At 46.2% G+C, this 24197-nt stretch overlaps 1 protein-coding gene across 2 annotated transcripts in view; it reads left to right on the forward strand.

Moving 5' to 3' along the window:
* Positions 1-23784, forward strand: part of GLRA1 (glycine receptor alpha 1) — a 37093-nt gene extending 13309 nt beyond the window's left edge. The window contains exons 2-9 of one of the 2 annotated variants that reach the window (XM_041397738.1): positions 1846-1976; positions 6056-6123; positions 14908-15131; positions 17799-17881; positions 18524-18661; positions 19400-19614; positions 20203-20349; positions 23470-23784. In XM_041397738.1, coding sequence (XP_041253672.1) covers positions 1846-1976; positions 6056-6123; positions 14908-15131; positions 17799-17881; positions 18524-18661; positions 19400-19614; positions 20203-20349; positions 23470-23784 — 1321 coding nt within the window. Of the gene's footprint in view, positions 1-1845; positions 1977-6055; positions 6124-14907; positions 15132-17798; positions 17882-18523; positions 18662-19399; positions 19615-20202; positions 20350-23469 lie in introns of those variants that run through there. The other variant, XM_041397739.1, reaches the window with a different exon arrangement.
* Positions 23785-24197: the final 413 nt, after the last annotated feature.

Below are 24197 nucleotides of genomic sequence, written 5' to 3' on the forward strand. Positions count from 1 at the left end.
GAAATGGTTCAGTGAGGGAGTGGATTGGGAATATACAAAGGAGTGAATAAAATCCCAGTTTTAGGCTCTCACTCAAAGTTGATCTGGAATTAATCTCCCCTCTTCACTGCAAAATACATTATTTTTAAGTTAAAAATCCGGCAATCAGAGAACTCTGTTGCAAATTGCAAAAGGAGCCAGACTGCAATTGTGAGTTTGCAGGACTGAAAACCAAGGCTTGGCAAACCATCACTGCTGACACCAGAAAAGAAAGTCAATGCAATGCAGGCCACCAGATTCCTGATTTTGAAATTAGGCACCTAAGCACTGTTGAATCCCGTCTGATTTTTTAAAGTTCTGAGGACTCAAATGGTTCAAAATGCCCTTATCAAGGCTTTGTCAAGAGAACATGCCTCTTTGGGGTTTCAGCTCAAACTTGCATTGGAAGAGCTCATCTTTGGGGGCAAGATCACATTAATACCATGCAGAGTTACAGTCCCAGATTCTTCCCAGAAGATCTTGTGTCCGTACTTAGCACTACTCCTGCAGGTCTGACTGCTGCACAACTTCCCAGGGTGAGGTCTCCATGCTGTCAGAGGACCCTGGTGTCACTTGTGGGGACATGTGTGACCAAATAGTTTGTGCCTGTTGTAAACTCCCTTAGACCTCCCAGCTGCTCTGTCAGGGGCTCCTCACCGTTCCCACAGCCTTTGTACTTAAATAATTCAGGAGTTTTGCAGAGTGTGAAGCACTCACTTCCTCCTGAGCAGCCTCCTTCGGCTCCCTGTACATTTGCATTGCAATGCTGCCTGCAGGCTTTACTCAGCACCAGGCACCTGAACCCACAGGCTCACCATAACCACATTGCATAGGTGATTTGTGGGATTTTTTTGGATCATCTAGGCAGTTTTACTCAACACTTGCAGCCTGAGAAGAGACTGGTGTAGAAATAGAAACCATAAAACCAGAGGGAGGATACTGAACGGTGTCTGTTCCTGTCTAGGAAGTCAAACCTTCCTGCAAAGCTGAGAATGAGCACCTAATACCAAGGGTTACTTGTTCCTCTGTAGATGGCAACAACAGATTTCCTAAGCCCAGATCATCACCCTGCAGATCTTGCAGACTCCCCTCGAGTCAGAAGGCACCTTGCCAGCCATAGGTTTTTGTCTTCTACAGATGAATTCGTGATTTCACTCTTTCTGCCCCACAGTCCACACAATCCCAGAAAGATTCTACTTCCTTTCATCTTCAACACGAGTAAAATTTCAGGATCACACTCCAGCCACTCCAGTTCTGTGTTGAACTCAGACCCTGCATTGCAGGTACCAGTAGCAAAGGCTGGACTGATCAGCAGAACCACTTCTCTCCCCTCCTGTCCCACAGGTTCTGCATGAGCTGTGCAAGCACGAGATGCTCATTTAAACCTCAAACTTAAGATTTCTCTGATCCTACTTGCCTTTTGGAAAATCATACTGTCAGAGTACTGAATATGCTCCTTGCTATTTGCCCTGTAATTAAGCAGTAATTGCTGCCCAAGGCTAATCTCAGAGTGTATTTTACCTGTGGAGCTCAGCGCCAGAGTTCACATTTGTAATTTAGTGGCACACCAAGGAGCTATACCTAAACTCACAAAAGGATTTTCACTGCTCATCATCTCTCTTCTGCTTTGGTGGCAGCTGGGATTCTGTATTTGGAGATGTTTGGGCTGGGCAAACAAATTAGCTGAGACCAGCCTCATTAGGAATTCACATGGGTACCCATCCTGCCTCAGCAGGAATAAGATGCTGACTGCTCTGTTTCTGGACCCCAAGTCCTCCCCAGCATGGGATACACACTGAAACCTCCTCTTTATTTCCACTTGCACAGCCTGGCAGCCTCCAAGGAAGCTGAAGCAGCAGCTCGATCTGCCCCCAAACCCATGTCTCCTTCCGACTTCTTGGATAAGCTGATGGGGAGAACTTCAGGATACGATGCCAGGATCAGACCAAATTTTAAAGGTATGAAAAAAAAACAGCTTTTTCTCATTTTGGGACTGAAAACTGCATCCAATCCTCATTAATATCTTCCTAATTCTGTATGAAATATGAATATTTATGTTCTTACCAAGTATGTATTATAAGGATATTTGGCACATGGATCCCTGTAGATTTCTGGAAAGACATCAGCAAATGTCTGCTCAGAGTGGAAACAACCTTGTAAGAACTTCACATACTGTAAACATAGGGGCCCCCAGTCCCTGCTTGGATCAGGGCATCCCAATGTATCAATTTCAATATAAACATCAAGGATCCTGTCCAACCAAACGGTGACTGGCAGGGAGCCGAACTTCTTTAGAGGTAAAGATAAAATCCCCGACTTGCCTTTCCCCTGGAGTCACTGCCCACAGCACCTGCTAATGGCAGGAAATGCTCCCCCCTTACAGCCGAGAGCAGCCTCTCCCATCAGCTGCAAAGAAACCCCACAAGATGCCAGGGACAGCCCAAAGCCATCCCTGTCCCCCACAGCAAAGGGGCTCTCCAGCCCAACACTGCTCTGTGCTTCCCACCCAGATTTCCAGTCTATCCCATATTCCATGGCAGCCAAGCAGCACTGAATCAAACCCTGGCAGAGGCAACAAAACCTCTTTTCTCCTCAAAACACCTCTTCTGGCAAGTGCGGGGTTTTTTCAGCCTGGTCTAATGGAAGATGTTCCTGCACATGGCAGAGAGGATGGAACTGGAGGGTCTTTAAGGACTCTTCCAATTCAAACCATTCTGTGATATTTTTTGTTTTCCTTTCTTTTTAACTGAGCTCACTTTCCCAGGGGCTCTTTGGCCCCACACCACATCCAGAGATAAAACAGGACCTGCTTCTCTCAGCCACTGCCCAGCCATCTCCAAAGCTCATTTTGTTGACTTCTTTTGTTTCCTGCAACCAGTTCCCTCTCCCCTGGAGCCACTGGCAGTGCTGACAGGATTCCCAGGACCCATTAATCACTGGTGACAGCACCTGGCACGCAGCTTTGAACAATAAGCTCTGTGCTGGGCTTTTAAACCCAAAGAAATGTGGGAAGCCAGGCAAGAGAGGACACTGCTGTTCTTATCCAAATCACAAGGAGTTAAAATGCCACCCTGTAAACCTGCCTACCTCTAAATTATGCACACACACAAATTAAACTTTAATATTTAATGAAATGTATACATTCACTTCCTGCTGAAGGCAGCTGTATTGCATTTTTATTTGAGATAATTTAATTTCAGTTTTATTTCAATGAACTACACCTTCCCCTCAGGGCAGTTTTGCTGGCTTAGCCTCCCACACATAAATCAGACTCCAATTTATATGGGAGGCATAGGAGGTGTTTTACAGAGCTTGGGGTTGTAGCTCTCAAAGCACATCATTTAAATTAACTGCAGTAACTCATAAGGACATTTTAATTGCTTAGATCTAAATGAAAATAATACTGAAGATCCATATCAGATTGATTTTTGAGGAGGGGAAGACTAACAAAAAGAAGATCACAGCTAAGTCCAGACTTTACAGCATTTACAGAAAAGCTGCAGATTCACATTCTGAGAACAAATAAGTAGCATTTGGGTTTCCAGTTGGAGGATGAAGTCAGGAGCTCGAGCAGGGACAGAGAGGAGCCTGGCAGGGGATCTCTCACCCAGGCTGTGCCCTCCTCCCTGCTGCTGGAAAACTCCATTCCTCCACAGCTGCATCCCTGCAGAGACGAGGAATATTTCAGTGGCAGACAGGGAATTTTCTAGAGCCTCTCACAAGCTAAAAAAATACCAAAAATCACCAAATCCTGCAGGGAGCTCATGGCTCACCTCAGACACCCCGAGAAGAGCTCAGTGCCTCAACAAGAGCTGGGCTGCCCCAAGGAGCCTTCACATGCAGGGGGCCAAACCCACACTCAGCCTCATGTCAGCTCTGCATCAGGAGCAGGGGGACCAAAATATTCCACACCTGTCAGTCATGAGCATGATCCAGGAGATCAGCTCAGTGCTTTCCCTGTACTGTGCCCTTTGGGAAGGAAATCACCTGTTCAAGGACCTTTTATGTGGTTCTTGAATGGATCCAGAAGAGAAAAATAATGCCCCTGAGCTCAACAGAAGGGATGAAACAAGTACTAAAGCCTGATAATTGTGTGCTTTCAGCTTATGGATAAACTTCTGGATAAGAGAGGATGGTGAAGGCAAGGGGAGGAAAAAGATAAATTTTTGTCTCTGATTGCTCAAACCATGCCAGTGTTTAAGAGTCTGGAGAAAGCTGCACAGACTGAGCAGTGTGAGATGCTGCTGAGCTGGCATTGCTGGTTAAACACAGCCTGCTCAGATTGCCTGGGACTCACACCAAAAAAAACCCAGCAGAGAGCATCACTGCAGGGGACAGGCACAAACTTTCAGAGGAGGCCAAAGTAGAAGAGGAGGAAAGAAATTAAGAGAAGAAAACCAAGCTCCAAATGTTCCTCAGTAATCAGGAAAATCCATTAATTTCCACACAGGAGGAAGTTTGCACTGATTAGAGGCACAAAGCTCTCGTTAAAGCCATTCCTCCCCCCAGTATTTCATGCTGCAGCAACTGCCAGACTGCAGATGTGACCTTAACAGGAACATCACTCCCCCAGCAGGCTGAGCCACCAAGCAATGTTTGAAATGCAGACACCATCCCTGATTCCATAAAAAATGGGGGAATAATCTGAAAATCCACACTATCCACTGTCACAGATCTTATCTTCAAAGAAGCATCTGTCTCAGGGATGATATGGGATTAACTCCGGTGTAAAAGGGGATCTTGGTCCCTGGGGCAGTGTCTCTGCTCTCTGCCTGGGCTGCCTTTCCCCACCACACCCTGGGCACTGCCCACAGCAGCCTTTGGCAGCCCCCAGAGGCCCCTTTTGCTTCAACCCTCTACAAAAAATCATCTCATTATGTGTGGGCAAGCCACAGGTTTGCCAGGCACCCGGTACACCCTGGCTCCAAAATATTCCCCAGCATTTTGCTTTGTGCTGAACTGCAGCTCTTGGCATCTCCCTCTGTGTAAGTGCAGCATTTCCACCTCAGATTTCCCAGGCAATGTTATGAAACACTTCCCATCACACCTTTGGGCACCAGTACCACACAAACAGACTGACCCCCCTGCCCTCAAACCACAATCTGTCATCCCTTAACCCTCCCTCCTTTCCTTTGGTGACCCCTTAAACTTCTCCAGTATGAGCAGGGTAAGCAAAGCTTTGGTCTGAAAGCAAATCGAGCCCAGGAGAGGCATGGCCCAGAGACCAGGATTACCTTCTGCCCAAAGAGGACAGGCAGAGAATTCCTGCTGGCAGAGCCCTGAATTCTCCTACCCAGCTGTGACCCCTGTCAGACAGCCTGGATCAGGATCCTCTCCTGGGGTTTGGGATTTACAGGCAGTTCTGCTTGGAAACACGCACAGCAACACAAGAAACACAGGTACTGAAACATCTAAAAAGGAGGTCTCAGGACACTGGAAAGGTCTTTGGGATTTGTAACCTGGGATTTACTCTGCTGAGCAGCCAGTCCCTCCCTGCCGTTTGAGGATGCAGAGGGTCAGGCAGGCAGTGCCAACCCAACACCACCATCACCATGTGGGGTATTTGCTGCCTTCGCAGCCTGATCCCTACAGCTCACCCTGCTGCACTGGCTTTGAAGGGAGCACATCATCCTCGTTCAGGAACAGTGAGTGTTTCATAAGTACAGCTCTAAATAAAAGTCAGTTATCTCTCAGCTCTTTTCTGGGATACTTAGCTCTCACATTCAGTGTGAAGTTATCACCCATATAGCCAGGTCAAGATAATTAGAAACTGTCCTGGCTGTCTCTGATCTATTCCTGTTCATCTGAGCAGTTCCCAGTAGAGATCTGTAAACGCTGTCAAAGAGGGGAACAGAGGCAGAGCACGAGCCCTCTCTGGTGTCAAACTGGCACCAGAACCCAGACTGGACCTGGCAGGGCACCCAGGCCTTCCTCCCCTGCTCATCCCATCCCCACAGCAGGTTTTAACTCCAGAGTGGAAACCTTTTGTTCCAGGAGCACACACTGAACTGCTGTTCCAATCTGTTTTGTCATGCAGGCCCGCCAGTGAACGTCAGCTGCAACATTTTCATCAACAGCTTTGGCTCGATTGCAGAAACAACTATGGTAAGTAAAAATCACAGCACAGCTGCTCAGCTACTGCCTCTGCCTCCCTGCACTCCCAGAAAATGCAGCACCACCCTCCTCCTCAGAGTGACCAGGGAAAAACACTCAGTGCTCCTAAGCTTACTCAAAGTTTGAGTGAATTAATGGTCAACAAGACTCATTTCATGTAGCTGAAGATCACAGAGTCTCCATCTGCATCTTATAAAAGCACCCCATGAGCAAAGGACAAGGGTCAGAAAGGAAAACAAATAATCTTTTTCTGAAGATTGGCCTGAGGCTCCAAGCTTAGCAACAGTTACAGATACTTTGTGTTTAAGTGGGCATAAATCCAAAATTAATCTGGATTCAAGAGAAGAGAAATCAGCTGAACTCAAATTCAGCTTGCACCAGGATTTCAAATTCCCAAAGACTAAAAGAATTATTAAAGATCACAATGATTGTTTTCTTGGAGACATTTTTGGTTGACAATGATTTTTAGTAGAAAATCAAAACCAATATTTCTGAGTTAAGGCTCACTTCATACAAAATTAGTGAGCATGGCTAAAGGCTGCATCTAATTGGCAAGGCACTAGGAGCAGAGGATCACTAGAACAGGAGATAATTGCTCCATCTGAAAACTATTAAAGATTGGTTGTGACATAACCAGTGAACAGCAAAGGAAAACTCTGGAGGTACTGTGCCTTACTGCTGTGATAATTAAAGACAATCCAGAAATACGGTGTTTAATTACCCTCTGGTAATTCTTTTTCTAGAAAAATGCTGAATGAAGAATGCCAGGCTCCAGCTTCAGGCATTCTGTGCATTCAGGCAGGAAGTTTTAGGCTTTGCATAGAGATCACAGCCCTTGACTTGAACAAATTACTTGGCATGCACACCACTGTCAGAGGAGAGGCACAGCCATACAGCTCAGGTTGTAAGTCTCTTCTGACACTCCATCATTCTGCTGGAAATATTTGGTTTGGGACAGTTCAGTTCTGGTAGTGGAGTAGAAAACAAAAGCTGTTATTCTGTCCAAGCACAAGGAAACAGATTTCCTTCCTGGCCTGCGGAATTTGTCAGAGCTCACAGGCAAGGAGTGTAGCGTGGATTCATTGGTATATAAAGCAAAAGAGGAAGAACTGTCACTGAAATATGCATCTGTTCCTAATTTACTGTTTATTGGTTACCTCCTCTGGCCTTACAGGCAATAAATGCTGTTGCTGCACACCAGCCCAGAGTGTGAGGGAGCAGGACAAGCCCTCAAAGGATCTGTGCAATGTACAGAGCACATCCCACTGAAAAGTTTCTCAGTGCATCTGTCCCACACTGTGAGATGCACTGGAGCAGCCAAAGATGCCACATGATCCCTGTAAGCAGGATGCTCCATAAAATTAGCAGAGACTAGCACAAGAGAGATGCAGTTCACCTCCAAGACACGCTGCAGGGACTTGCTATCATCTCCAGATGCCACTCATTTCATAGGCAATCTTCCATGGGAAAAAAAAAATCCTCATGGGAGCCCGGGAACACCCTGTGGGCACATTGCTCTGTCTGGAAATATCCGAGGCAGCTCTGACAAGCCAGCCCAGATGTCAGGCTGACACAGCAGCATGCAGCCTGAGCTAATGCTCTTGTGTGGGAGCAGCAGCTCTGCTTGTAAACACCAACAGCAACACAAGAAACACAGGTACTGGAACAGCTGAAAAGGAGATCTCAGCAAGCTGGAGAGGTCCTGGGGATTTGTAGCCTGGGATTTGCTCTGCAGAGCGGCCAGTCTCTCCCTGCTGTTTGAGGATGCAGCAGGACAAACAGGCAGTGTCAGCTCCCCAGCAGTTTCTGGGAAGAACAGACTGTCCTGTCTTGAAGGGTTTTTGGGACAGGCCTGACCATTTTGAATTCAAACAAATGGTCAAACACCAGAGGAAGGGGTGGCAGCTTGAAAATGGAGAGGGGCAAATCAGTGTTTTACCAAAAAGCAAGCCATAGTCTATCAATGACCCCTGGGACTGATGATGGCAAAATTCCCCCAGCTGCTTCATTGGCCCAAAAGAGAAAGAAAATTTGTTTTCAACCCCCATTATTAGGCACTCTCAGCCTGGTCAGGTTCAGGTCTGAGTACTACATCCCCTTATATTTTATTACTATTACCTGCACAAGAACAGGTAATATGGGTATAGGGTGTTGTGGGTACCCTACAAGCAGTTAGAGAAGGCTTTAAAAATCTCCATAACGGGCTGATACTTCCTACAGAAAATACCACTGCTCCCTTCTAAGTTGACACTGCCCGAATATCACAAATCAGTGTAAACCATGAGCTCGCCATGCAGAGAATTAGAGAAATGAGAGGGAGAGTGCTCACTTATGGCTTGAAGCCTCATGGAGGGTAGAGGAAGAGGAGAAAATACAGAAAAATAGAAAAAACACCCAGGCATTTGATGTAGACAGCTGGGTCTACAAACCTCAGAAGAAAAGAAAATGAGCTGCAGGCAAGAGAAGGCACAAACTGCAGAAAGCTGCTACCTGCCCCACAAAGGTTCAAAATGAACAAGGCAAGAAAAGGAGATCTGAAAACTGCTGCAAGGTTTGGGGGAATTTAACAAAGGCAAAGTCATCCGCCAAATTGAATTCCTAACACAGAGCTGATTTAGAGCAAGGGAAGCAACTCCTTTAAGCATCCTGCAGAGCTGGAGACCCAACAAAAAAGCCTCTAGTGCTGCATATAATTGATGGGACATTTATGTTGGATTGCAGCTCAGAGCTTGTACCCAGCCCCACTTGCCTGGAGCTCTAAGGACAAGGGAGGCTGAGCCTGGGAACACATCCCTTGCTGTGCTCCAAAGGGAGGGACAGGACCAGCCCCAACAGCCAGAGCCTCCTGTCCCAAAGCATCACTGCAACAGGGCATCCAACAGCAAGGGGTTCCCAAGGACAAGTGCAAGATGCAGCCACTCTCTGCAATTACTATAATGGTAAACACCAAACAACCCCCACACACAACTTTTAAATCCCTTTTGCTGTTCAAAAGCATAAACAACTCCCCAGCTATATCAGACTATGAAACTTATAGCAAAAGTACAAATTCCTCATTCCAAATAAATGGAAGTGAAGCACCTTGGGAACAGGTCTTGGGTTTTAAGTGTATAAACTGCACCAGCTTTGGCTTTTCTTTGGGGCATGAGGCAACTGATAGGATGATCTGAGCATTTCATTAACAAATTCCCTGCTATAACAGCAAACTTGAAATTAAGTGCTGCCCTTGCTCACTCTTCCAGTGGAAGCTGCATTTGTGTGGCCTTTCACTGGCTTAGGCAGCTGGGAGCATTTTGTACACAGTGGAGGCAGAGGGAGAAGAAGGAATACATTTTTATATCATCACCTAGCAATGCTAGCAGCTGGTCTCAGGATGAGCTTTTCTAGATTCTTCTTTTAAAAAGGACCCACACACAGCAAAGAAGAGACTGAAAAGGAAAGAAAAAATCTCAGAACAGCCAGCATAGCCTCCCTTAGACACAGTGTAAATATGCAAATTCATTTTTGCTGTTTTCATACCACAGTTATCTCATCTGAAATGAGCAAAGCAAATGTGACCTTCCAGCCAGCTGCAGCACAGCCACAACTGAGCTCCCAGCATCTCCTGGGGACAGGGGAAGCTGGAGGCTGCAACTGTCCAAATGTTAAGTGCTTGTTCAGAGACATCTGCACATGAGATTTCCAATAAGAAAACAAAGCATCCTGCAAAGCAGACCAGGAAATTCAATCAAGGCTCACAAACCTCAGTACAGCAGAGATTCTGATGAAGAACTTGGGTCCCACATTTAATACCGGTTCCACTCACTCCAAAGTCAGCAAAAGATATGAGTTTCAATGCACAAAGCCCATAGCAGAAGTTGGTTTGGAGCAAAATTTCCTGCAGTCAGTCATTCTTAAAACCAGCCATTAGTCCCACAGAGATGATAAGCACCTAACAAGTCACACAACACAAAATGAAAAGGTTTTCACAGCTACTCACAGTCTGCTGCCATCTCAGTGTTAGACCTGCAGTGTTCCAGCTGTCTGTGATTGGAGTTTGTGCACTAATGGAGAAGGGAGGAGGAAAAGAAAAAACAGCAAAAAGAAGCTATGAAACACAACTGTGCAACTCAAATACAAGGACACAAAACCCCCTCAAGCTGAAAAACAAGATCCCACTACTAAATACCTACATTTGCAATTCTGGGTGCTAGCTACAGCACACACCCCAGCAGCTCTACTGGCTCAGAAAGATAGATATTCCCCACTTTTTGGAGGAAAACACAGAAAAACTTTCTGCTTTGGGTTTTAGCATAAAAATCCCCACACTTATTAAGCACCAGGGTACTGCTCCCACCCCTCACCAGGTGCCTGCCCTTCTCTGATACAGAATCCTCCTCCCCTAGCCCAGGTGTGGTTTCACACAGGCTTCAAATTGGCTGCTTGGTTATTAAACCTTCCTAGGGCTGCTCCTGGTGTGCTTGGTGTTTTTGCAGTCTGTTGTACCTCCCTGACAAGGCAGGTTGCCTTCAAAGTGTTTGTTCATTCCTATTCTAAAGAATTAACTCGATGCTAACAAAGCCCCTCATGCACTGCTGGGGTCCCAGAATCCCCTTCTGAAGGAGATCAGGCTCTACCCTGTTTTTTTCCACCAGCAAAATGTAAATTTATCAAAGGGGAAATCTCTCCCCAAAACTGTTCAGTGCAGAGGCTGCTCTGACAAGGCTCCTGAGTCAGGAGTGTCCTGAGGGGCTCCATCCCCCCTGCTCAGCCCTGCCTCCAGCCTCCTTTGCTTTCAGCAGGAGATGTCAAGGCTGTGGGATCCTGGGAAGGGAAGGTCTCAAATGATCTCCTGTTTCCTTGTCTCCTTGCGAGGTCACTAAGCAGAATTTCATTTCAGCATTATCAAATTGAACTACTTTGATCACTCCAGTTATTCTCTTCCTGCCTTGTGTCATTTCCCTCTTGGGAGTAAAATGCCTTTGTGCCAAATTGCATAGCTCCTGAATGCCTTCACTGCACAGAGCTGCTGCTCCCCTCTCCCAAGCCAGCCAGAGGAGCAGGCTGCACAAGATAATCAATGCCTGGATGTGATGGGCACACAAATGAGGAATGTGAGGGATAAGAAGGATACGTGGAGCAAGAGAATTTATTTTTTTTCCAAGTTTGCAACACCAGTAAAACCTCTTCTTTCTTTGCTTGAAAGTTCACATCAGAAATTGGCCAGTGCTGTCCATCATTTAGGAATAACTGTGAACTTCTTGGGGATGTTAATTAAGATCTCCTATACAGCATCCAGGAGAAATGCTGCATATCTCCAGGCAGCCAAGGAATGAGTGTTGCTTGGCTCATCACCTCTCAGCCTGACTGCAATGCTGAGGACAAATCTTCCAGCACAGAGGATGCTCAGCTGGTACAGAACACTGCAACCCTTCTCTTAGCCTGTGTCACAGCACAGACATACCCTGACTGCTCCCCATGCCTTCTGCTGGCTCCTCAGGCAGTGTCATGTCCAGTTTGCAGTCACAGTTCTTGGTTTTACATTTGTGTTCAAATAAGGCTCGACACAAGAAAGCTAAAAGGCTGCTCAGACCCTTCAACACTGCAGTGCAATGACATAAGGGCAAAGGCATTTGGGAGAAAACCACATTCTCAGTGAGCAGGCCAGGACTGTGGAGTAAACTCCTTGAGTAGGAAGATCTGCATAAATGCACACACAGAGGTAAAATATTAATGTCCTGAAATGGCAAAGCCAGAGAATTGCATTCAGTGCATGTACCATATTTCTTCATCCTTGCCTTTTTTATATCACAACATAAATGACTTGTTTTCTGTATTCCAAAACAAAAAAAAAACATCCACAGCTAACACTTGTCTCCAAAGGAGGAACACAGGGTAAAACAAGCCAGAGTTACTCCCCACACTGCTGCACATCCCTGGGGTGGAGGGGGTGCAGTTCCTCCCACCACCCATTCACAAGGTGCCCCTGGACTGCTCTCAGCAGTTCATCAGGACAGGACACTGTCACTCTGGAGGTGAGTTAGAGGGGCCCTTCTCACTGTAAGAGGTTAATTTTCATTTGTGTTTAATTGAGATGCTTCCTCATGGTTACAAAGATTATGGATATCATTCTGCCTGTGGTCTGTTCCTGTGGTGGCAACATAAACCATTCAGCACCTCCTGTCCCACCCTTCCCTGTCCTTTTGGCAAGTTTTGGAGCTGAAGCAGTGAATTTACTCCATTGACAAAGCTTACCCACAGTAACTCAGGCTGTTGGAGGGAATTTGGCTCCATTCCCTCCCCCCTTCTACTACTCCATCAGGCTGAGCACACTTCTGGGCAGCTACCACTGAAGTTTCTTCCAAACATGAGTTTAATTTGTGTTGTACATGACAAAAGTCCCAAACTGGAGCTGACCTGCTAGCATCCAGCTTTTTTGTAGCTGAATAAGCAAAACAACCTTTTGCTTTCTACCTATTAGGTCAGTGACATTGATTTCCCCTGACTGCAATGGCTGCAGATCTTGATGCAGAGAAAAGAGAGAACTGAAAACATACAGGTAGCTCTGGGAGCTGCTGCCTGCTGTGGAAGGTGGGAATTGATGGTTCCTTTCCTTTTCCAGGCTTGCATGATGGGCTGGCCCCATGCTGAGACCCTGGTCCCCAGCTGTCCCCAGCTATTCACATTTCCTCCAGACACATTATCCAGGGTCGACAGAGACGAATAATTAAGTCAGAGGGATGCACTAGGACTTGTGAAGGTGACACTTGGAATATCAGCAGAAAGAAAGAGAGTTGCAACTCTTTTTGGTGCTCAGAGGTCTGCTCCTTTTAGCATCAAGTCCGTGGTTCATTTGCTGTTGTCACAATCATTAATGTCATTAGCAGCTCCTGTGCTCTGAGGGTGCAGATGGCACCAAGTGGCCTGAAACAGATTCCAGACCATGTGCTTGGCTAAGAAGTGCCTCGTCCAAAACACAGAGCACCCAACACAATCCTCTTATGGGAATAAACCACACAGGACTCCGTTTTCTTTATGGTGGAAAAAATCCATCCTTTATTCAAATAACTCCTTTTTATACAGTTTTACAGACCTTGTGTGGGACTCCAATTGGTAAGTAGTTTTCTTGCCAACTTTTTTTGGTTAGTAACAAGTTGTTATACTCTATTTATTGGTCACTCAAACTCTCAGTGTGTATGTGCAGGGAAAGTTGTTCATAAGGGACAGTTTTCATGTTTCTATCTAAGGTGTAAAACCAGTTTACACAGGTGCAAGGTGTTTTTACCCAGGAATAGATTGTTATGTTAACAAACTGCTCCCACCAAGATTGCTTTCACATGAGAACTTGCAAAGTGCTAACTTTGACAAGGCCAACACTGGTTCCAGGAGAGCAGGCTTGATTTTATGAAGCCTTTCTTTATGATTTTTCCACCTTACTGCAACATCCTCTCCCAACCCTCCAGTGCCTCTGGACACCACGAGAGTTGTGTCCTTGTTGACAAGAGGCTGTAGGTTCACAGCTAAGTGAGCTCTTGAGGCAGCAGCATCAGAAAGTCTGTCCTACACAGGCACCCTTCAGAGCTCTGTGCTCTCCAGAGGGAAAGAACAGAGCTGGGGTCAGAGTGAGGGGAGCCTCTCACCAAGTGCCTGCAGCAGGTTTCAGACAGCAGCAAGCACATCAGACACCCTCCATTAACTGTGTCCCAATAAAAGTCTTCAAAGTACATTTATATTAGAAAGGCAGCAAATAAACCCTTAATCATGAGAAGGACTATTCATTTGGGCCTGGGCAGTGGAATTGGTTTATTATATGCTGCTGTTCAGATGCAGTCTGCCTCTATACTTAGAAAATGTCAATTAATTTATGGTTGTGGAGCTTTCATCCCTCTCCTGATAGCTGGCACCTCCTCTCCCCATTTCAATTTGTTGGCTCACTTTCTTATGTGAAAGTCAGAAGAAAAGGAGCATGAGAAGATGTTGGTCAGACAGGGAGAAGAGAAACTGCCCCTAATTTTCCAGTAGTGTCTGAACTCAGCCTCAGCAGCCAGCCTTGACCTGGGGAATTTAGGGGAGCTGTAAGACTTGTGGTTATGGAGCAACTATAATTTTGCATAGTGCTGAGGGACAATATCCAATTAAGGAAGATGGTCACCCTATAAAATCTGTTGCATTTATGACATTTTGACATTAGAGAGGGGAACTCAGAACGCTCAGGATTAGGAGAGCAGACTTCATGCATATCCCTCTCCTGCTCATAAACTCCAACCAAGGGCAGCTGCTCCCATCAGCTCATCTGAGTTATCCTTGTATTAGCAGACACACAGGGAATTTCTCTTTCATGGACAATCTGTCTCCCTGTGCCTTTTCCTTTCCAAGTGCTGGGGGAGCTGATAGTCACAATATGGGACAGTTCAGCACTGATGGAAGCTGGTTTCAGTTTCCTTCCCCTCTAGAACCTCCTCCTGCTGACAGTGGTTATTCTGCTGTCCACAACTGCTCTTCGCCTCTGCAGCCCCAGGGTCCAGACAGAGAGGTCCTGGCCCTTCCCACACAGCTGACAATTGCTGTAGCAGAGGGATGCAGGGACAGGCAGCTGCTCATGCTATGCCATAGCTGTAAGCTATGAAGCTATAAATTAATAACAGTTCTTTGAGGAATAATACCAAAAACACTTGGCATAGCTTGGGAGCCATAGGCCTGGACTTGGTCTGGCTCATTTTAGGATGGTTTTGTGTGTGCTCCCCAGCTGCCAGCACCTTGAGGCTGTTCTGAGCTCTGCTGTGTGTCTGTGTGCAGGATTACAGGGTGAACATCTTCCTGCGGCAGCAGTGGAACGACCCCCGGCTGGCCTACAACGAGTACCCCGACGACTCCCTGGACCTGGACCCCTCCATGCTGGACTCCATCTGGAAGCCTGACCTGTTCTTTGCTAACGAGAAAGGAGCCCATTTCCACGAGATTACCACGGACAACAAGCTGCTGAGGATCTCCCGGAACGGCAACGTCCTCTACAGCATCCGGTGAGGAGACTCCACCAAGGTCGTCCAAAACTTTGGCATGCTGCTGGAAAGGAGAAATTTAGGGGTTTTTAAGGTGTGAGATCATTCAATTAGCAGGGATGAAGCAATGTGGTGGGAAAGTATTGTATTTGTGGGGTGCTTCGTTGAAGGAAGGAATGATGAATTTGACTCTGTGTTCTTAGAAGGCTAATTAATTATTTTATGATACTATATTATATTAAAGAGCACTATACTATACTAAAGAATACAGAAAGGATACTTACAGAAGACTAAAAAGATAATAATGAAAACTCATGACTCTAGAGAGAGTCTCAACACAGCTTGGCACTGACTGGCTAACAAGTCAAAATAACTCACAGCAGAAACCAATGAAACAATCACCTGTGGATAAACAATTTCTAAGCACATTTTAAAGGCGTAAAACACAGGAGTAGTAAATGAGATAATTATTGGGTTTTTTTTTTTTCTCTGAGGCTTTTCAGCTTCTCAGGAGAAAAATCCAGGGTGAAGGGATTTTTCAGAAAATGTGAATGTGACAGAAAGGGACATATGCTAAAGCATATTGAGACAGAAGCTTGGTCTGGGATGGAATTTAACTCATCTTCACCTCTTTCAGTTCAAGGACTTCTGCTTGTAGTAGATTCCTTACCATCCCTAATGTAAAATTACTCCAGATATCTTATGCTTGTACAAGCCTAAAAACAGCTGTGCTGTGTGAAAACAATAAAAGCTCATGAACACTCTGTTTTCCAAGCTGCAGCATTTCCTGACCCAAAAAAAAAAAAAAAAAAGAAAAAAAGAAAATCAGGAAAAATGCTAAGTAGAGCCCCATGGCTTTGTCTCAGCTTAGTTGTTCCCAGTTACCCTTTTATTGCTAGATCCAAGAGTCCACCAGCAAAATTGAACTAATTACACTGAATTTCCCAGAGGAAATCAACCTTAACCCCTACCTTCATTTCCAACCCCATTCACACTTTATTTTAAACCATGAAATTAAGATCAAACTTCACAGGCTCAGACTGGGACAGTTTAACTCTGTATTTAAGAGCTTTTTACCTCATGTATAATGTAAATTTGCCTGTGGAACACACACCCCATCCCACACTGCAGCTCCCAGTGGCAGCAATGGGAAGAAAAAGCAGTGTGGAGTTGTAAAATGGGAAATAAACACCTTAATGCTGCAAAGTAGATGGCCTCCTCCAAACACCAGGGTGGTTCCAGCCCAAAGACCTGATGGCCAAAACAAGAAGAGAATTGCCACGTGTGTTGGCTGAATGGGGAAACCTCACAGTTCTTTGCTTTAAAAGCCAGGCAGGGAGCAAAACTAACAGCAGCAGCTTGGCAGTGAGCATGGCACAGAGTCCTGTTCCAGGGGTCTGCAGGGGCAGAGGGACACAGGGTGCCCCCGCCCTGGGGTTGTTCTGCCAAGCAGAGCAATGGCTGAGCAGGGAGCATGGGAAAATCACCATTTTCAAGGCAAAAACGTGAAAATACTTCAGTTCTTGTTTAAAAAGAACAACTATCCTATCTCACTCATCTCTGAATGAAATATAAGTTTCTCTATAAGTACATTTTCCTGCGAAAATGAAAAAGAAAGAAAAGCACACTGTAAATTCAAGGAGTTTCCAGAAGGAGAAATAGTCTTTCCCTTTAAAAGGAAAAATCTCTATAGTGTGCTCTGCCATTTTCTATTTTTTTTTTCTGGTTCTTTGCTACTACTAGCAATAATCAAACTCCAGTCAAGGCATTTACAAGAAGGTGGACATTGTCACATCTTTTGTCCCAACACGCCTCTAAACTCAAGCTGAGAATTTCTAACAACATAAGATTTTAACTTAAAGTATCTTTCCCTCCTGATAAGTTTCTTGTAGGTCTGATGATAGGAAAATTCAATTTCTGTCCCCTGTGTAATTCTGCTATTTCTAGATCAAGTCAAAAAGCTGAAAACCCTAAACACTTCAGGGAACAACATTTTCAACATTATCAAACCAAATAACTCAAGTCTAACTATCTGCAGCAAATCATTTAGTATCAGCTTGTTGAACCAACCAAACATTTTAAGCGTAGATCATGGTTCAGAGCAGCACAGCAATATAACACAGAAAATGCAGCCTGCACCTAGTGGGAAATGGAGACAGAAATAGAGGTCTCAAGGGCTCTGCAGGAATTCAGGAAGGTACAGGAGTTCATACTGGCTTAGCACAAGGCATTTTCCCTGCAGAAAATTCCACTGAAGTATTTCTTTCCCTACACACAAGCATATGATCTTGATCAAACTTCTTTGTGGTGGCTTTTTATCATACACAAATGTTCTTTTCAGAGATTTATGAGCAGTGCCAGTCTCTAGAAATACCTCTGGGGGTTCCAGAGAGTGGGCTTGGGCTCTCTGCTGACCCAGCCTGCTGTGAACCTGAGGCAGGACAGGAAAAGCAGCAGAACTGTTTGTGAGGGAACTCACAAGCGCAGCCTCAAACAGCACTGCACTGAAACGAGCAGCAGGCTCTGCTGGGAATGGTGTCACAGACTCACATGTTCAGCACTTCTGCTGCTTTCCAGCTCCAGAGGGAGAGGCAAGGCAGGGGAGAGGGGGATGATCAGTCATTCCCCCAGCTCAGCCCTCAGCAGAGCCCGCTGTTTGCCATTCCCTGTGCTCTCTTCTCTCCTCAGGATCACGCTGACTCTGGCCTGCCCCATGGACCTGAAGAACTTCCCCATGGACGTCCAGACGTGCATCATGCAGCTGGAAAGCTGTGAGTCCTGTGCACATTTCAGAGAGGAGAAAACCTCTTTTCCCTGCTGCTCTCCCCTGCCATCTCCTCTCCCAGCTGCAGCACACCCCCAGCCCATCCTTCACTGGAGGCTTGCTCGAAAACCTCTTGCTTAGGATTTTCCATTCATTCAGCGCATGTGACATTTGCTAGAGAAGCCAAACCTCGTAAGATCCCATGTGAGGAGCCCCAGCTTGCTCATTTTACATTGGCCTTTCACTTTGCAGGAGAGGTGAAAGTGCATTCAGCTGCAAGTGGGATTTTTTCTCTCTGGATGAACATCTGCCACTTGTACATGTTGCTTATCCCGAAGGAGGGAAAGATGATAAGCTTCTTCCAGAGAAAGCATTCAAGTTGGAAACAGTAGAAAACAGTTCAGCAAGCCAAATTCAAGAAAAAAATGTTATTTATTGCAGAAAATCCATTGCAGCTCCAGTGGAGGTGGTTGCCCTGCCTCTTACCAAATTAACAAGAAGTTTTGCCTCAACCTAAATCCCACTCATGACAGCACTGTCAGGAGGGCCAGGATGAACCTCTGCCTCCAAGCTCTCTTCTGCAACACTGTCCCTTTCCAGACCAGTATTGAATGTGATTCATGTGACAATTGTCCCTTCCTCTCAACAGTTGGCTACACAATGAATGATCTCATATTTGAGTGGCAAGAAAAAGGAGCAGTGCAAGTTGCTGACGGGCTGACATTGCCTCAGTTTATCCTCAAAGAAGAAAAAGACTTGAGATACTGCACCAAGCACTACAACACAGGTCAGTGCTGTTAACCCTTAACTGAGGGGTTCAGTAGAGAGGAGTTCAGGGCTGTGCATTTGCCAATGTCTTGCTCTGTCTGATGGCATTCTGGCCTTGTCCCACACTTCCAGAGATGACAGACATGTGGAAACATGTATGGCAAATGAAAAGCTAACGGACATAAATGTGCAAAGCCCTCCTGTCCCCGGTAACATCTGCATTAATTCAAGGGTGTTTGGCTGGGATCTTCTCTCCTAGAACCTTCTTTTGTCTTTGAAATTTAAGTGACAAAGGAAATACTGCCAAAAGGTTTTCTGTGCTGTGTTAATGTTCATAGAATCCTGGAATGGTTTGGGTTGGAAGGGACCTTAAAGACCATTTTGCTCCAACCCCCTGCCATGGGTAGGGATAGGTTTCACTGTCCTAGGTTGCTCCAGGCCCTGTTCAACCTGGCCTTGAACATTTCCAGGGATCCAGGGGCAGCCACAGCTGCTCTGGGCAACCTGTGCCAGGGCCTGCCCACCCTCACAAGGAATAATTTTTCCTAATATCTAATATAAATCTTCTCTCTTTCAGTTTAAAGGCATTTCCCTTTGTCCTATCACTACATGCCCTGGGCAGCAGCTGCTCATTTCCCCCCTGTAAGACTCTGGTTTAGACAACACAAGGAAAAGGAAAATCCCCAGACACTGGCTGAGAACAGGAGGCTCACTGTGCCTTACCAATAACCTCCCATGTGTCTCCCATCCTCCTCAGGCAAATTCACCTGTATAGAAGCTCGTTTCCACCTGGAGAGGCAGATGGGCTATTACTTGATCCAGATGTACATCCCCAGCCTTCTCATTGTCATCCTGTCCTGGATCTCCTTCTGGATCAACATGGATGCTGCACCTGCTCGTGTGGGCCTGGGGATCACCACCGTGCTCACCATGACCACGCAGAGCTCTGGCTCCCGAGCATCACTGCCCAAGGTGGGGAACACCCTTGGAACACCAGGGAAATCGTGCCCCTTTTGGGGACAGCACCTAAGGAAATCCCTACACAGTTGCTCCTGCTGCCTTTGCACAATTCCTGTGTAAGGACAAACAGAGCAAATTCCAGCCCCATCCTGAAAAGATTTTATATTCTCTATGACTAGCAGCACAACTTCCCCTAAGATTCAGCACTCACCACAACTCCCAGTAACCAGGAGCTCTGTACTTTACAAACCCCTACAACAACCACAGGTGGATGTGCACTCTATATTTTAGCTTTTTAGTCACTTGACCATCCTACTTTTATAACAGTACTGAATTTTACTTTATGAAGGGCTTCTGGCGTTGTGGATTACTAATTTTCTTGCATATAAACAATCACAATCAAGGCCTGAATAAATTAAAGGCTGTGGAATTATTGCTACTTAAGAGCCTGTGAGGAGTTTCAGTGACCTGATAACACGTTCACGTTAAATGAGCGTGATCCTGGTATCCAAGAACAGATGTCAGCCACATAAAACACCAACTAAAAATGCATTTGGGTAAGGAAACCACCCCATTTCTGTCTCTTTTTCTGACTCCTAGGTGTCCTATGTGAAGGCCATAGACATCTGGATGGCTGTGTGCTTGCTGTTTGTGTTCTCTGCCCTTCTGGAATACGCTGCCGTCAACTTCGTGTCTCGGCAGCACAAAGAGCTGCTCAGGTTCAGAAGGAAGAGGAGGCATCATAAGGTAATACATAAAGCATGAAGGACACAGTGAAATGTGTCCTAGCAGAACGCCATGGTCAACTGAACCAAGCCACTAGCCCCCAGGGAAGTCCCCAGTGTCTGGTCAGATTTTAAGGAGGCTCACACACCAAAAAGCAGAGCTGCCTCAATGGATTGTGCCTGTTCTAACAGCCTGCTGACCCCAGGAGTCCAGCAAGCTGGGTTTTGTTAGCCAAAAGGGTTGTTCTCAACAGGACATGTGTCACACAGCAATGTTCTGGTGTGAGTTGTCCTCCCCAGCAGCTGCAGCCAGGGCTGGGGGAGGCAGGCAGGGAGGAGTGAGGGGTGTCTGGCAGAGAGCAGCACCCCCAACACAACAGCCTGCAGTAGCCCAGAGGTAAGTGACACCTCTTTTGTCTCTGCCATCTCCATGTTCAAAAGCATCTGCTTCTCAGACTGACTGCAAATTCCTCCTGGAAGGAAAGAGCTTTATTCTGAGCCTTAGCCTGCTCCATGCTTACCTGCCGTGGCTGATCCCAATCCCAATCTGAGCATGCACGCAGCTCTGACAGCTCCCCAGCCTGGGCTCCTACAGCAAATATCTCACCTCACAGATCACATTAGAAAGAAACAAAAAGGTGGCTGTGATCACAAGGCCAAAGGCACTTAAAAATTATCCCTATATAAGTGGTAGAATCAGGAAAGGGGTTAGCAAAATTTCTGCACCAGGCCCAAGAGGCTGCCCTTGGGAGAGGTTTAAAAACCAATACATTTTCTAGGAGACAAAAAACAAAGACAATTTTGCTGATGCAAATCTACTTTCCATGATCCATCCCATCCAGAAACCTTCTCCCATTCCATTGTTTCAATGTCCCAGCCATTAAAAGTCTTTCCCAGGGTCTAACCTGTCCTGCAGCCGTTCACAGTGTATGCTTGCAGAACTGCTACAATTCCAGGAGGAAGTGGAGGCTGAGGGGCAGGAATCCCTGTATTTTTCTAGATTTATCTGCAAAACAGGAGAAAACTGTTCATTTGTGCTCAACTCAGTCAGGACCCGGGGTGAAAAGTGTTGGACAAATGCAAGGGAAAAGAAGTAACAGATGAGACCCCCAGCACCCACTGATTTTGTTTGACCAGAACAGGGCTCTGCCATCCCAAAATCAACAAAGCTTTAGTTCAGAAGATGCAGCTGAACAGAGGCAGAGCTAAACCCACCCACATGGGTGCCTCCAAAATGCATTTATCTCTTCATCTATATTCAAGCATCCCGTCTCTGGATCTGTGCTGTTGTATGCAGATCAGTCAGTTGATAAAACAGTAAGAAGGAAAAGAAAGCCACTAATACACAGACCAGTTTAAGAGATATTTGCCAGAGCTGTTCCACTGAACACAAGGCTGTTAGCACAGTCCCTGCTCAATCTCACAGCTATTTAATTGGAGCAAAGCATAAACAAAAACACTTGGAAAAGCTAAGTGAACAAGGTTTGCAAGCTCATCAGAAAACTAAGCTGACTGCTAATATGTAAATGGGCTAATACAGCTGCCAAAGGCACTAATTGCTCTGTCCTGATGTCCTGACTTGTCTGGGTAGCTCTGACTGGTTTAGGCATGACACACCAGGCTAAAAAAAAGTGACATGTTGCAGTGGTATGGACCAGTCTGGCTAACATGACACCATCATTGCACCCACATGGAGTGTATTTGGAATATATTTCCATGGAGTATATTTCCCAGTGTGGCTGGTGATCTTTGCCTTTCTCCTTTGACATGGCACCTTGAAAAAGGCACTGTTGTCTTCTCTAACCCTGCTACACCACTCACCAAAACAAAGCCACAGTGGCCAAAACAATGTCCCAGCCAGTGGCCCCTCAGCAATGAAAAGATAAAAAAATTCAGTAAATTAAGGACTGAGTGGTTTAGGTTAAGCCAGACATGGGCCAGTGTTTGTTTGTGCAATGGGAAAAGAGCAGAGGCAGTTTTACCTGAACCCCTGCATTACAGACATGATGAGAAGGTCCATAAGCTCTGAGTATTGCAGAAAGCCAGATCTTGATTTCATTTAGGTAGTTTTGTTTTGCTCAGATATGGCAGTGTCCTCTGTGTCCTGCTCCTCATCCCATGCAGCTGCCCATGGGATGCAGGGGCCATCCAGAAAAGACACTCATCAAAGGACAGGGGAAGGGGCAGCAGGGCACAGTGGGCAGGCAGCTACAAGGGAGGGGGCTGCTAGGTCAGTGTTGGGGGACACAGCATGGATCAGCCTCTGTTAATGATTAATTAGTGCCACTGCTCTACAATTAGCCTTGGCGACCTGAAGTCAAGAGACTTCAGATTCTGACTCTGCCTCTGCAAATCACTACCTGAATTACTTGGACCAGACTTAGTTTTCCCTGTCATTACATCCCTGTGTTCAATAAAATAAGGCCCAATCATTCTGGGATTCCAGCAAAGCATTCACAAAAAAAACAAACAGCAACACTGTTTGCCTTTAGATTAGCACACAAATTATATTTTTTTCTCAATAATTGGCATTACCACCAGCAGCCATGTCTTACCACTGGCCTACAGAAGGACAGTTGAGTTCCTCACCTAAAAGCTGGCTCCTGGGGATGGCTGTGGGGTGCCGTGGGCAGGCGAGTGAGGGCTGGTTGCACGCTGCCTGCAGAGCTCTTTTCCTGGACAGCTCCTGGCTCCTGCACATCCATGTAACTCTGTAGGAAGCAGCTGCAGCTTTGGCTACGTGAGTTACATGGAGCCCACTCCTTCTGGGCAAGCTGAAACTGCACAGGCAAAGCAAAGAAGGTGCTGATAGGAGGTGGGGGGGGGGATAGGGAGAGGCAGAAGCAAAACAGGGGATGCAATTGGAAAAATGAAAGCAGTGCCACAAACCCTTCAATAGGTCAAAGACCTCTACGGGGTGGAAGTCAGTCCTGTTCTCCACGGGGTGCGTGGATCCCCTGATTTGCATCTGTGCATCACACAGCTGGCACCCCTCTATAAGGCTGATCTCCCAAGAGCAGGGGGTTTGCCCAAGGGTGCCAAGGATGGGGCGTGGTGGGAGCATCTTTCCCGTGCAGAGCAGGACGCTGTCAGCGGAGAGCCTTATAGCGAGGGTGCACTGTCTATATCTCATTTTAAGTAGAGTCCCATGCTCAATCTGTTCCAGGAGGACGAAGCTGGTGAAGGCAGGTTCAACTTCACCGCCTACGGGATGGGGCCAGCCTGTCTACAAGCCAAGGATGGCATCTCTGTCAAGGGAGCCAACAACAACAACACGGCCAACCCGGTGCCGCCGCCGTCCCGCTCCCCCGAGGAGATGAGGAAGCTCTTCATCCAGAGAGCCAAGAAGATTGACAAGATCTCCCGCATCGGCTTCCCCATGGCCTTCCTCATCTTCAACATCTTCTACTGGATCATCTACAAGATAGTCCGCAGAGAGGATGTGCACAACCAGTGAGGGGAGGGGAGCAGGCGGGAGGGAGCGAGCAGTCCTTTATATATGTGCAATAGCAATGCAGCAATGCATGAATTTAAGAATGCGGCAATATCTACTAAAAAAAAAAAAAACACAAAAAAAAAAGGGAGGGAGGCTGGGAGGGACTTTTAATCATGTGAACTGAGGGTATCTGGCACAGGGAGGAGAAAAGAAGCTCTTGATCTGGGGAGTGCAGGGTGGGAGTTAGTTTTACAGCATAGGAAGATGTGGATTGCTCCAGCAATCCAAGCAGTGTAATATAGTAATATATATTCATGCTTAATTATAATGCAAAAAGAAAACAAAAGAAAAAAAAAAGACCAACAAAAAAAATTTCCTTTTTTTAGCCTATTAACAGCTTAGATTCTCAAGTCACTGGAATGATTCATGATTCC

The sequence above is a fragment of the Onychostruthus taczanowskii genome, unplaced genomic scaffold, assembly GCF_017590055.1.
Source record: "Onychostruthus taczanowskii isolate IOZ18803 unplaced genomic scaffold, ASM1759005v1 scaffold14, whole genome shotgun sequence".
NCBI lineage: Eukaryota > Metazoa > Chordata > Aves > Passeriformes > Passeridae > Onychostruthus > Onychostruthus taczanowskii.